The sequence below is a fragment of the Cottoperca gobio genome, chromosome 17 (genome assembly GCF_900634415.1).
Source record: "Cottoperca gobio chromosome 17, fCotGob3.1, whole genome shotgun sequence".
NCBI lineage: Eukaryota > Metazoa > Chordata > Actinopteri > Perciformes > Bovichtidae > Cottoperca > Cottoperca gobio.
In genome coordinates, this window is record NC_041371.1 from 24,286,541 (window position 1) to 24,299,938 (window position 13,398).

At 39.1% G+C, this 13,398-nt stretch overlaps 1 protein-coding gene across 1 annotated transcript in view; it reads left to right on the top strand.

Moving 5' to 3' along the window:
- The window catches only part of LOC115022459 (cadherin-12-like), an 80,546-nt gene that overhangs the window by 37,742 nt on the left and 29,406 nt on the right, over positions 1-13,398 (top strand). The window contains exons 7-8 of the mRNA XM_029453437.1: positions 5,797-6,050; positions 9,280-9,416. Of these exons, the coding sequence (XP_029309297.1) occupies positions 5,797-6,050; positions 9,280-9,416 (391 nt within the window). The remainder of the gene's footprint in view (positions 1-5,796; positions 6,051-9,279; positions 9,417-13,398) is intronic.

A 13,398-nucleotide genomic window follows, 5' to 3' on the forward strand; every position in this document is an offset into this window, starting at 1 on the left:
CGAGTGAGGGGACAATGGAGCGAGAGATTGGCCGGAGAATCGGAGCAGCGGGGGCGGTATTACAGTCACTTTACCGCACCGTTGTGACGAAAAGAGAGCTGAGCCAGAAGGCAAAGCTCTCGATCTTCCGGTCGATCTTCGTTCCTACCCTCACCTATGGTCATGAAGGCTGGGTCATGACCGAAAGAACGAGATCACGGGTACAAGCGGCCGAAATGGGTTTTCTCAGACGGGTGGCTGGCGTCTCCCTTAGAGATAGGGTGAGATGCTTAGCCATCCGTGAGAGACTCGGAGTAGAGCCGCTGCTCCTTTACGTTGAAAGGAGCCAGTTGAGGTGGTTTGGGCATCTAGTAAGGATGCCACCTGGGTGCCTCCCTAGGGAGGTGTTCCAGGTACGTCCAGCTGGGAGGAGACCCCGGGGAAGACCCAGGACTCGGTGGAGAAATTATATCTCCTCACTACCCTGGGAACGCCTCAGGATCCCCCAGTCGGAGCTGGAGGATGTGGCCCGGAGAAGGGAAGATTGGGGTTCCTTACTGGAGCTGCTGCCCCCGCGACCCGATCCCGGATAAGCGGTTGACGATGGATGGATGGACATCTTTGTAGCGTTCATGTTGTTTACAAATTTCAACTTAAAGCTCATGAACACACCAAAGTCGGAGGAACAATTTCTTAACTCTGGAAATGTGACCATTGGAGGAGCATATGAATTGGCCTTGGTCGAAGTCTGTGTTCTCCAGGTCTACTTGTTCTGGGTGGAAGTCTTAGTGCCATTGTGTTTGTGTGGACCTCAGTATTTGAAGTGGGAAACAGAAATTGATTAAGAAGTTTAGCCAGAGAACTAAAGGAGATTGTAATGGCGAAAGACACAAACGAGCCTCCACCTCTGAGGACATACCTGACGCGTTTCCTCCAGTCTGTTTTATTATAGAAATGGAAAAATACATTTAACAGGGATACAGAATTCCATGTGCACTGAACTCTTTTGTAAGTTGATCCATTGTTCAAAAGGAAAACATGAAGTCACAGTTGAAAGAGATTCAGTGAGCGGTGACATGCCAGGTTTGTGATTCACAGGCTAAAAGTTTGATTTGGTAATACATATAAACATTAAGCCTTACGTGTTTGGGTGAGTCTTCCCTAAGTTTTGAAAATAATTGTCCCTCATTTAACTTAATTTCTTAATGTTTAAACCATAAAATGGCACAGACCACACTGAGGCTGCAGGATGAATGAGTTTTTCTGGTCTTTAGTTATGTTTGTTTAATAAGTCTCTTAAAATCTAGAAGTGAGTGACAGGATGACAGCCCTTTGCAACACAACATATTCAGGATTCATGAGACTGCTTTTCATGATGTGATGAAAGAATGTGACCACACATTGGGTTGATGTTCAGGCTGTGACGTCTTCTGATGAGTGAAGCAGCCTGTCAGATTAGTTTTATCTGTTTACTTCAGTAGTCCAGTCATTGGGGTTTTAAGAACCACCAAGCATCTCCCACATTTATCTTTCACAAGTATGGGAGCCATTGCTAATTAATTTGCTATTTAAATGCTAATTATTTTTCGTATTGCTGGAAGAAGGCACAACTGCATGATTTGATACATCAATTGATTTGCCAATTAGAGTTCAGTGCTTCTGTACTCATATTTGATTTTGAGTAGGAATTAACTAAAGTAAAGTAAGATGTGTCACTTAGTGATGTTTTTTACTGTAAAACGAGATCTACTGTAAATTGTTGGAAATATCCTGGAAAAGGTTTTTTTGACTAGGAACACTCAACTTACAATCTTAAAAATGTGTCTTTTAAGATGCACTAATAAATGCTTTGTATTTTAGTTTCTTTCAGCGTATTGTTTTGATTTAATGGTCTGCAACTTCACTGTTTTAGTTCAGTCTCAATTTCCAGCAGCAGCAGGCAGCTGTTAGTGTTAAAGTACCTGCTCAGCACCAAACAGCAGACAGACACAGTAAGAGACTAGATGGCGATAAAGAGACACATATTTCCTTCAGAAGTTGGTGGAGACCAAAACAGAGCTGAAAAGAGATTTAATATCAGACTTAAATGTATCAGAAACAAACACCCTTCCAAATGAATGCTAATGTTGCGTGATGTATTAGGCCACTGTTTGCCAACACATCTGTATAAAATGATAATATGTCAGTTTTGTGTTTTTGTGTACAGCACTGCCCCCACTTAATGCAGGTATGATGCACCTTTACCTGAGAGTAAGGCTTGGTGGGAGATTTAGTAAATCTGTGTGACTTTAGAAACGTTATGACATCTAGGGAACAATTCAGACATTTACACACAGGTTGCAGACAAATAGTGACAATAGCCCTTTTTTTAAATGATTGTAATGTGAAAAGTGGCATATTGATAATAACCACTCTCCATTCTGCTGTTCCTTTCTTGTCTGTGGCAATCAGTGAAACCCTCCCAGGCTCCTTCACTGCCAATCAGCCCTCTTCCCTTTCCCCTCACTTAACCCTACAAGTGTCTGTGTCAGCCAAGTGAAACCCACAGTGAATTGTATTGATCCATGAGAGGTTTTACTGTAACTCTTTCCTTTTTTTTAATCATGTCAATGGTCTACATCAGACAAATTCAGGTCAGTCAGAAGACACTTAACCCCTCTGTAGCACAGAACATCTGAAACTTTATTAGAGAGATATTTTCTGTCTCCACCATTATCTTCAGGTGTTCTACAGCATGCCAGGCTGAGCGCATGTGCTTACTGTAATGAAATCAGAGGGATGAACACTGAACACAATGAAAGATTATAAATGAGAGACAGGTGAAGGGGCACTGCAATATTGTGCTCAGAAATGCCAAACAATCAAGTGTACAAGAGTCCCAACTGCTGAACATTTCATCATGGAACCTATCGCTTGCACCCAGCCAGTATATTATCTTTATATAACTTGCAATGTGTAAGAAAAAATAAATTATAAAACTTGTTTTTATTTATTTACTGTAATTAAGTTATTAAATGTTTGTCAAGTCACTTCAGTTTTTGAAGAGAAAGCACATCATTTCTAATTCCAACTACTATTCACAGTAACCCGTCACTGTTGAGTTCAAACTCCATTGGCTTAATTTTCTGCAATGCGTGCTCGTCTGGGATTTTTCTTCTGTTGTTCATTTGTATGATAAGTCAGAAAACCTGATCCTGAACCTGGGTGAACCTGATTATCATATGCTTTTTCTGCCGCAACATTGCTGCACTATTTACACTCTACACACTGAATTCTAACTGAAGCAATTTCTATATTAACTGGATTAGAAAAAAGCAACGCTCCGTGAGTATTGTTATTTATTCTCATTAATTTATCAGAAATTGGTCATAGATTCGGAAAGAACTGTCACTTGCTTACAGGTATGGAGTATGAACTACACAATAGCCAGTGATCATCACAACAGATACATTTACAGATATGGAACATAGTCCAGCTCTTCATTCAGGCCTGGACTTGTACTTCAACATCCAAAATGTTTCTCTTTGTAGCTGTTTCTTTAGTTTATCTCCTCCCCTCTCAGGCCTCTATGGCCTCTATGCCTACTATGCCTACTATGCCTACTGGATCCATGTTGCTGTTTATAATGCTTGGCCATGGGATTTCATTTGCTGTGGCATATTTATTTATTTATTTCAGTGTAGGCATTAAAAAATATTTTTATTCTAATTTAAGATCTTTTGCAATCTGGTGTGTTTTTCATGACCATTTTTAGATATTTCCTTCATGTTCATGTTTTTTAGTGTCAGTTTTATTTTCACTGGTTTTCAGTTTCAGCTGTTTTGTCGTGGAGGGGTAAAGGAGAGTGTCATTTACATATAATCTGATGCTAAAGAAAGAACAACCTGCGGCTTCATAAATGTGCTTATAATGCATTATAGACATGACCTTCATAAAAAGTGTTACCGCTATCTTTTATGACATAATTTTCTACTCATTCATGTTCACGTATATGCACACGCTTTCCTTGACATTATCTTTCAACAGCTGGTTGAGAGGGGTGTTTGTAGGAAATGACAATGTGTGTAGGTAGCTGGAAGTAGATAAAAGTTGAAGTCATGTGTGTTTGTGTAGGCTGGAGAGTGTCTGTGTATGTGTGTTTGGGGTTTTGTGTGTATGTATTTCTTAAAACCTTCCGGTAGTATTCCTTGCTATACAATGGCCAGTTGCTTGTCTTCCAAGGAAATCCTCCACTTTAAGTAGGTAGAAGCTTCAGTCAAAAGATCTGCGTGTCTTATTCCTGATATGTTTTACAAAGTAAGAGGCGAACTCAGGAATGTGAATCAGTTTCAGCATCATGAGATAAACTGAATAAGATATGTATATGAATGTCTTTGTACAGCTTGTGGCTACATTTCTATATCAAAGTGGCTGTCTGCTGCATCTGTGACCTTTTGTGTGGATGTATAGTATGTATTCTTTGCTGTTGGTCACAGTTGAATGTCCTGATGATCCACAACAGCTTCTGGTTTTAGATAGCAGCTCTGTTAACCAGGTTGTTTGTCAAAATGTTTGCCATCATTTCCATTTAATTACAGATAGTTATGTTTATTATCTTTAATGTGTGTTGCAAGCACATTGCATTCCACATACAAATATATTTTGATTATGACTTCTATGTCTGATAATTACAAGTACATTTCCTCATAACTACAAGATCTCAAAACAAAATGAATAAATATTACATGATTTCAGGATTGTTATCTTGTAATTGATTTTATTGTAGGTCACTGTTGTACTTGGATGAGGTAAAAGGGGAGCACATCGACTTTAAGCAAAATGCTAACAGTTGTGTTTCTGTGCTGAACAAGTCTAACTTATCAGTCAGGAGAAGCAGGTGACTCTCCTCGGCCCCAAGAGCTCCAGGCTGTATGTACTAGTTTGTGATAAGTAATCAAATTACCACATGGTACATCTGCAGCCAAATTGTAATTCAGCATAGAAAAACTGTTCACATTTAAATTCACAAACCTAAAATGAATTTGTGGGTAGAACAACAGCCCCTCAGAATGTCTATGCATGTCCCTGAGGAGTAATAACTACTTTATAAGATTTGCTTTGTGTGTGTTTGTGCCTCAATATCTCCATTTGTTATTCAGGATTTAGGTTGATGAGTGATACTGTCGTACAAATCGGCTAAGCTGTTAAAGATCAATGTCATTGGCTCAAACAATACTCTGTGACAGTAATGATTGCTAACCATTGTCCTTTTCTCATAACTACTACACAACTACGCTTGTAATTGCTGGATACAGATCTTGCAATTACAGACAAATATCTAATATTAATAACAATAGTTCATAATTATGACCGTTGAGAATGCTTTGTACTTTTTTGAAGTATTTTAATAAAATCAAGTTTCATTTTTCTTGATTCTTGTCCAGTGACCTGCCTTATATTTTCTTGTTTCAAGATACAGACATGAAGTGATATCTGTCAGAAACATTGAAATATCCCTTTTGTGACGATTTATTCATTTGTATTAACAATACAAGATCTTTTCAACAATTATAAACAGAAATACCTCTCAAAGATGGAATGGCTAAAATTATTCCACATGGATCATAATGCTCTAAACATAAGACTTTTATTTAAAAAATGACACATAAAAAGTGGAGTTGTCTTTTATTTTGTCAAATTATTGAAATGTATTTTTCAAATGGTTAACATGGCTTAAAAAGTATTATGTGGTTGACACAATGTCTACACAGGCTGCGTTCAGTATTGAATGCAGGTCACCCTTTATTTATTTATCCTTTTATTCTTGTGTTTCTGCAGACTCTCGACTATGAGACTAAGAAGTCCTACACCTTCAAGGTCGAGGCGTCCAACGCACAGCTGGACCCCCGTTTCCTCCACCTGGGGCCCTTCAAGGACTCAGCGACAGTCAAGGTGAATGTCCTGGACATAGATGAGCCTCCTGTCTTCACCAAGCTCTCCTTCTCTATGGACGTATACGAGGACACTCTTCCAGGAACCATCATCGGCTCTGTGACGGCTCAAGACCTGGATGCTAGCAGCAGTGCTGTCAGGTAACCAGGAATGCACTAGTCAGTGTGAATAATATTAACAACACCCTGTAGTGTTACTGCATATAGCCACTGTCAACGTACACAAGGGAACTTAAACATTGTTTCAGTAAGATGATTTAGATATAATATTAATACTTTAGGGTGCATTCCAACCCTGGTGCAATGCTTTTTACCCCCTTGGTGCCGCTTGTTTAGGTTGGTGCGTTTACTACCATTACATTTGATTAATTAACTCTTATCAGACCACAAATTAAACAATTATCCTCCTCACTCTCCAGCGCTAAGAGACTGGTTTGCCGCCAGGAAAGCAGTCAGCAGCTCAGTAGTCTCCTACTGTTACAGAGAAACTATTTAGGCCCAGCAGTCTCTGGCCACAAGCGCGTTCTTCGGCTCATATTATGTAGTCAGTGTAGCACATACCTGTCAACATTGGAATTTCAAAATAAGGGAAATGTTTTGGCGGACTCTGCCCATATTTTCACAGCTCTCAGCCACCCAGCCCCTACCCATATAATGTAAATATAAACACATAAGGGACGGGTATATACATTCAGGAAATACATGTCTATAAAATGTATGTATTTTATTTATTAGTTAATATCATCAATTGATTTGATGATTGATGAGTTGTGTGGCTTTTGTTTCTCCCAACGAGCACTTCCTTGATGGCAGAGTCGGGAAACATGTCCGCTACACTGCGACTGAAATCATTGCAGAAGCTGAAGGCTACATTATTTTTGACGAAAAGCATCAACATCTTTCCCTCAGCTTTGGTCACTTGGTTTGCCTCCGACACAGTTCTTGTCACAAATGAAGTCATTGACAGTGTATGTTTTGTGCCTCTTGGCGTACTTGTGCTTGGACGCTTTTTCATGCTGGCGAACATCGCTTTTTCCGCCGTGTGCAAAGCTAAAATCTGAATGGCACACTTTACAAAAAGCACGAGTTTGCCCGACTCTGCTTTTAATAAATAAGGGAAGGTCTCCTCCCATTTGGCTAGGTACTTGCATAAAGTTTTAACCTTTTTGGAAGGTACAACTGCGTCTCCATCTATCTCCCGTTCACTGTGACACTCATCCATCTCTTTTCGTCTTCTTCTGTGTTATTGCTCCTGTTTTCTTCTTCTGTGTGTTTACTGGCAGATAACGTTTTTCAGCTCATGTTAAACATAATACTTCCACCTGCTCTATTGGAGGCCACTGTACACTATTTTAAATTAGGTCTTATTTTTTTTGAAAGGTTAAAAATACGGGATAATTACGGGAACATATTTAAACGGGAGGAAAACGGGATAGAAGTAAAAATACGGGATAATCCCGGGAAAAACGGGAGGGTTGACAGGTATGGTGGAGCATGAAAGCATGGGGGAATTAGCAATCTTGCTAGCAAACTAGTCAGCCACTAAATGTGTAAAATGTAACAACTTGATGCTTCATCCACACACTCTTGTCATAGAGTAAGAAAGCACATTGTGTTCTGCTCATTTTCTATAAGCCTACTTAAACGTATTGTGATGTTAGCAAGCTAGCTATCTAGTAGCCAGCAGCTAGATGAGTAAAATTTAATAACTTTGCTTCATCCACACACTCTTGTCACACAGCATAGGAAAGCATATCACACTGGTTAAGACAGCTGTTGTGTCGTAGGAGGAGCTAACTGTATGAGCATTTTGTATTGATTCACCGAATCAATACAAAATGTGCTTGTTCCTTGAACCCGTTCTTGGTATTATTACATTTCCAGTCCTAGGTGGAAGCTGCACCAGCACTTTCCAAGTTTAGACTTAGCTTTGTTATAGCTTAAGTGTATACTAAATCGAGATTTAAGAATTACTAAATTAAAATGAGTTGCACAACACAGACAGTTCTCAAGTAGAGTTACTAGCTAAATATTTACATCCGCTAACTGCTTTTAACTGTGATTAACTAAACCTAACAAAGCATCTTGGACAAATGATCAGCCTATTTTTTTTTTTTTTTTACAACACATAGTCTACATGTTGTTATAAAAAGAATAGTCCCATAGCTCTGCTGTAAGTAGCTAAACATGCTTCTGTGTCAGCGGAGTTATTCACCCATTCTTTGTGCTATTATAATCACTTTTAAAGCACAAATCAGAAAATTACAAGAGTTGTAATTATTCTGTAAATCAATACACGGACCAAACCAAACCAAAACGTTCATTCTTGACACTGGACAGAATAGTTGACTTGTCTGATCAAGAAGTCTGTAACATATTCTGAAAAATGGAAATGTGTTTCCACCGCATTCAGGGACAGTTCTTCTGTGTAGGTCACCCAGATAGCAATACACAATCACTGTAGTTACGTTTTGCGTAAAACTAAAGAAAAAAGGATTGGAAATTTGTGTAAAAAACTCTTTGGTTTGCAATTACATGTTTATGGCGCAAGTAAAATGTGAGCCTTTGTAGACAGTTTTATTGATTAAAATACAAGTGTATTTGTTGTATGAGATGCGCATGAGGACGACTGGAAAAAGAAGTGAGACTATTACACAGTCGGCCAACCTTGTCTAAAAGTAAATTAGTTGTATTTAAAGATATTTTCTAGGAGACAGGGTTGAAGAGACATTCCATCTTGTGTCAACAATTAACGTTGATTTCTTTGAACCATGACGGCAATGTTTTCTGATAACTATGATCTTTCTCTCACCAAACAATTATTTTATGTAAGAGAACATGCTGGAGTTCTCTTAAGGTTGGCAGAAACATTAATGTACCATTTGTGCATTGACGCCTTAGCATTTGGTAGAAAGAAAATAGTTCAAACATGAAACTGCTCACAACAAGTACTGTTGGTTATCTTCAGTAACCTGGTCATGATTTCTGGAAAGAGAAATTGCAGTTGAGTTTTTGAAATGTAGTTTATAGACGCCTCCATTATATTGGAGAGAAGTCAGACATCTCTACGGCAGATATCTCCAACACACGCAGATATCAAAAACACATACAGCTTTAGTTGTGCTGATTTGAGTAGGTGGTAGCTACACCCCAAACCGAAGCGCAAAACACCAAACAGATTAGCTCATTTGGTGCTTGAAAACAACAGAACTTCGCTGTTTTTAATGGGTTCTCTAGTGGCAAACGTTGTCTTTACTGTGCCCCACTGCGGTAGTGAGGGTGCTTCTCTAATGTGGGCCCTTTAATGACTGCACACAACCTATCACTCCAACCTGTTTCTCTCTCATGTGGACTGATCTTATCTCTGCAGGTATTCCCTGGAATGGCAGACAGAGTCTGACAGCTGTTTTGACATTGACACTCTTGAAGGAACCATTTCCACTAATGAATACCTGGACAGAGAGTCAGCTGTTCATCACATTATCACTGTAGTGGCAACCAAAGTCAGTAAGTATTCCACACAGAAAACATGTAAAACAAAAGCACACACAGCCCAGAGCTCATCATCCACAGAGAAAACAATGTGTTCTGCGGCGAGAGCCTTTTAACGTATTACCTTCTGTCATCACCTCTCTACGTAGTGGTGTTCATTGTTAGGAGCAGTCAGAGGAAATAAAAGAAAAATACATTTAGCCCTGGACTTATCCTCATGGGCTGGACAGAGTTTCACCTCCAACATTACAATGTGTACTAGTGATGGAAAATATGAAATCTCCATCAGGTGTGAATATTTAAATATGTACTTTGTGTAGTAAAATGAGAGAAAAGAGTTTGATCTGAAAGGCTTTAATTATCATTCCACAATATGTATTAACAGTGCTGGATGATTGCACATGTCTTTGTGTCAGTCACTCCTACTCTACTCGCTTTGTTAAAACCTCTTAAGGGGTGGGGGACTTTACTCAAAAATACGAAAAATATCTACAAACGAAATACTCAAAGTAAATTGAAAGCTGATCTTCAACCATTTGCACCAGATGCAGGATTTTGGTCTCATTCAAAATATAACTCTCTTATTGTTCTTTCAAAACATTTATTAATTACTCCAAATGCTTCTGGCACTGAGTAATAGTGGTCTGAATATACTGAATTTTAAGAAAATACACTCCGCCTGAAGTTTGTTGTTGAAAAAGATGCCTGAAGATGGGTATAGCTGGTAGGTATGGACTGGAAAACCAAATAAAAACATAGCACCAAGTGTTATGAAGTAAAACTTCCAATTTCAGATAAAAGGGAAAAAACTTAGTTTATTAGACATTTTTTTCTAAGAGTAACACCAGACGTACACAAACTGTGCATGTGTACATATTATAATATTTATTAATAAAATATTATTTGTATTGCTCATAATAGGGCTATTATGTACCCAATTATCCCTGCATGTATGTAAGGGAAGTACAAATACATTTCTTGTAATATTTTTGTGTTTTTTTTATATTTTGTAATTAATAAATACAATTATGAAAAAGATTACAACATTTGAAAAAATAAAAGCATGCATCAGATGTGTAAAGGTCGAGCAGTTCATTGGCTACACAATAAAAGTGTTACCGGGAGGCTGAACTGCTGCAGGCTCCATCAATAAACAGAAGAAGAGGGCTGGCACTTCCTTTTCAGGTGGACACTGATTGGCCTTGTTGGCTTTAGGAATCTTAAGGAAGCTCTGATTGGCTCAGACCAATTGTCAATCGAACAGCTGATGCCCGCACACCACGCGGGTATCAGCTGTTCGGCGGCGCATGCAGACGTACTGCTCCGTGTGCTCCTTGTGAAGAAAACATCTCACAAATGATTAGTTGATTTCAAAGATTGTAACAGCTGTTCATGGGCTTTCATCAATCACGTCTGCTCATGTGCTCGTCTTTAAACCATTTTCACCATGTCTGTTCCAATGTAAACTTCAGCCCCATACATTGCACTTAACACATTGTTTCATTGTATTTGCATTTGAAGCATAGTGAAATCTCAGTATATGGTGTGTTATAGACATGGAAAAAACCAGAAGCCTCCCCAGGGGGGCGTGGGAGAGTTGAAGGTGACTCATGGATCCACTTTAAAATAGTATTTCAACGGGGCATGGATTAAAATAATTTACCAGCGTAGGTATTGTAATGATCAGTAATCACCCAACCTCCCCTAGAGAAATGCGTCAGCCCCATACATTGCACTTAACACATTGTTTCATTGTATTTGCATTTGAAGCATAGTGAAATCTCAGTATATGGTGTGTTATAGACATGGAAAAAACCAGAAGCCTCCCCAGGGGGGCGTGGGAGAGTTGAAGGTGACTCATGGATCCACTTTAAAATAGTATTTCAACGGGGCATGGATTAAAATAATTTACCAGCGTAGGTACTGTAATGATCAGTAATCACCCAACCTCCCCTAGAGAAATGCGTCAGCCCCATACATTGCACTTAACACATTGTTTCATTGTATTTGCATTTGAAGCATAGTGAAATCTCAGTATATGGTGTGTTATAGACATGGAAAAAACCAGAAGCCTCCCCAGGGGGGCGTGGGAGAGTTGAAGGTGACTCATGGATCCACTTTAAAATAGTATTTCAACGGGGCATGGATTAAAATAATTTACCAGTGTAGGTACTGTAATGATCAGTAATCACCCAACCTCCCCTAGAGAAATGCGTCCAATCTGAATCAGCCTTAATTCTGACTTTTGGATAGTAATCAACAAGATAAATAACTTCCTGTCATTGTGGGGCTTGTGCTTGTTAAGGGGTTTAAGCTCAAAATTGTACCTTCAGACTTTTGACAGGCTGTCACAGTAATAATGGTGCTGACAAGGCCAAGGTCGCGGGTGGGCAGCAGTATCTCAGTCAGGAGGGACTTGGCTTTGGATCTGGAGGGTCAATGGTTCAAGTCCCCGAAAGGACCCAAATGGAGTGTGGACTGGTACCTGGTGCCAGTTTGCTTCCTGGGCACTGCCGAAGACCCCCACTCTGCTCCCCGGGCGCATGTACTAATACTAGGATGGGTTGAATAAAGAGTCTAAATGTTAGTGTGTGTGCTGTGCTTTGTACATGTGCGAGGATAAAAAGAGGATTCAAAAATCCTCCAAAGTAGGATTTTGAACATTATCAATTATATAGTTACTGTGTCTTCCTCCTTATTTAGATACATCTCAATACACTGATTTAGAGTATATTAATGTCTCACAGTCCGAGGGTTTGCTGTGTGTCCTGTTCCCGCTCGACTTCATCATTCAGTCTTTCTTGTGAATTAAAGATTTTTACCTTGATGTAGAATCATGAGAAGAGAATAGGAGTTTTGTTTTGAAACAAAATTTTGAACTGAGCCATGTTGGTTTTTAAAAAGACTGACTTCAGAATGAAACATCACAAGTCATCTAATTATAACATGTAAGTCTTGTTCTTCACTAACAGGGCAGCTGTAGCAGGTAGAGTGGCTCAGCCACCAGTTGCAGGGTTGGTGGTTTGATCCCTTGCCCTTCATGCCCACATGTTATGTGTCCTTGAGCAAGGCTTTAAGTCCCAATGGTGAGGGCCAGCTCCTTGTTTGTGTGAATGAGCACTATATAAATGCAGGCCATTTAACGAGAGATCATGATTAGTTGTCCTCATCATTTTCTCTACTGTAGGTTTACATTTCAGTGCTTGTCAAATAGCCAATTACATTGGAGTGAGGGCAACAGGCAATCAGCCCCACTCAGCATCACATGTGTACCGTCTGTTTTTCCCACACTGAAGACCCCACATAGCCATCACATTTAAAAAACATTTAAAAACTATTCAATTCAGCCACTAACATTAAATTGATAAATAACGTCAGCAACAGAGGAATTCTTATGTCATGCATTAATCCAGAATTATATGAATTTCTAAGTTACTCAGTATCACTAAAAATACACTTTGTTCTGTTGTTAAATGTGTTAAAGTTTTACCCAGATTTCAAATGACCAGTCACCTCTAAAATGTCAGATATCCAGATACAGATGGAATATTAATATTAATGCAGTCTAAATCAATGCGGACTTGATGTTCACTGTAATTGGATTACAGAACTAAAGTATTTTTATTTTGTTGGAAAAACGTTCACACCCTAAATGCATTTCGTCATCACATGATTAGCATGAGAGGATGGAGTTTGCCCAGTTGTCATGGAAATGTCACATTGGAAATCACATTTCCTGTTTTTCTGAGCACTTGCAGACTTCATCCATGTTGGCTGGAAAAACTATGACTTTTACCTTTATCAGCTGATGAAGAAAGGACAAGTGATTTGTAGTAAACAGTTTGTCATGTTTCAGCCATGTATTTACTTATACAGTTTAACAATGTGTGCACATCGAAGAAAGAAAGTTATGACATAATAAAACATACAGACCATTGGGTCCATTTCAAGTCCTTTGGGAAGCTGCATGTCATGCATTCTAACTTCAGCACTTTCC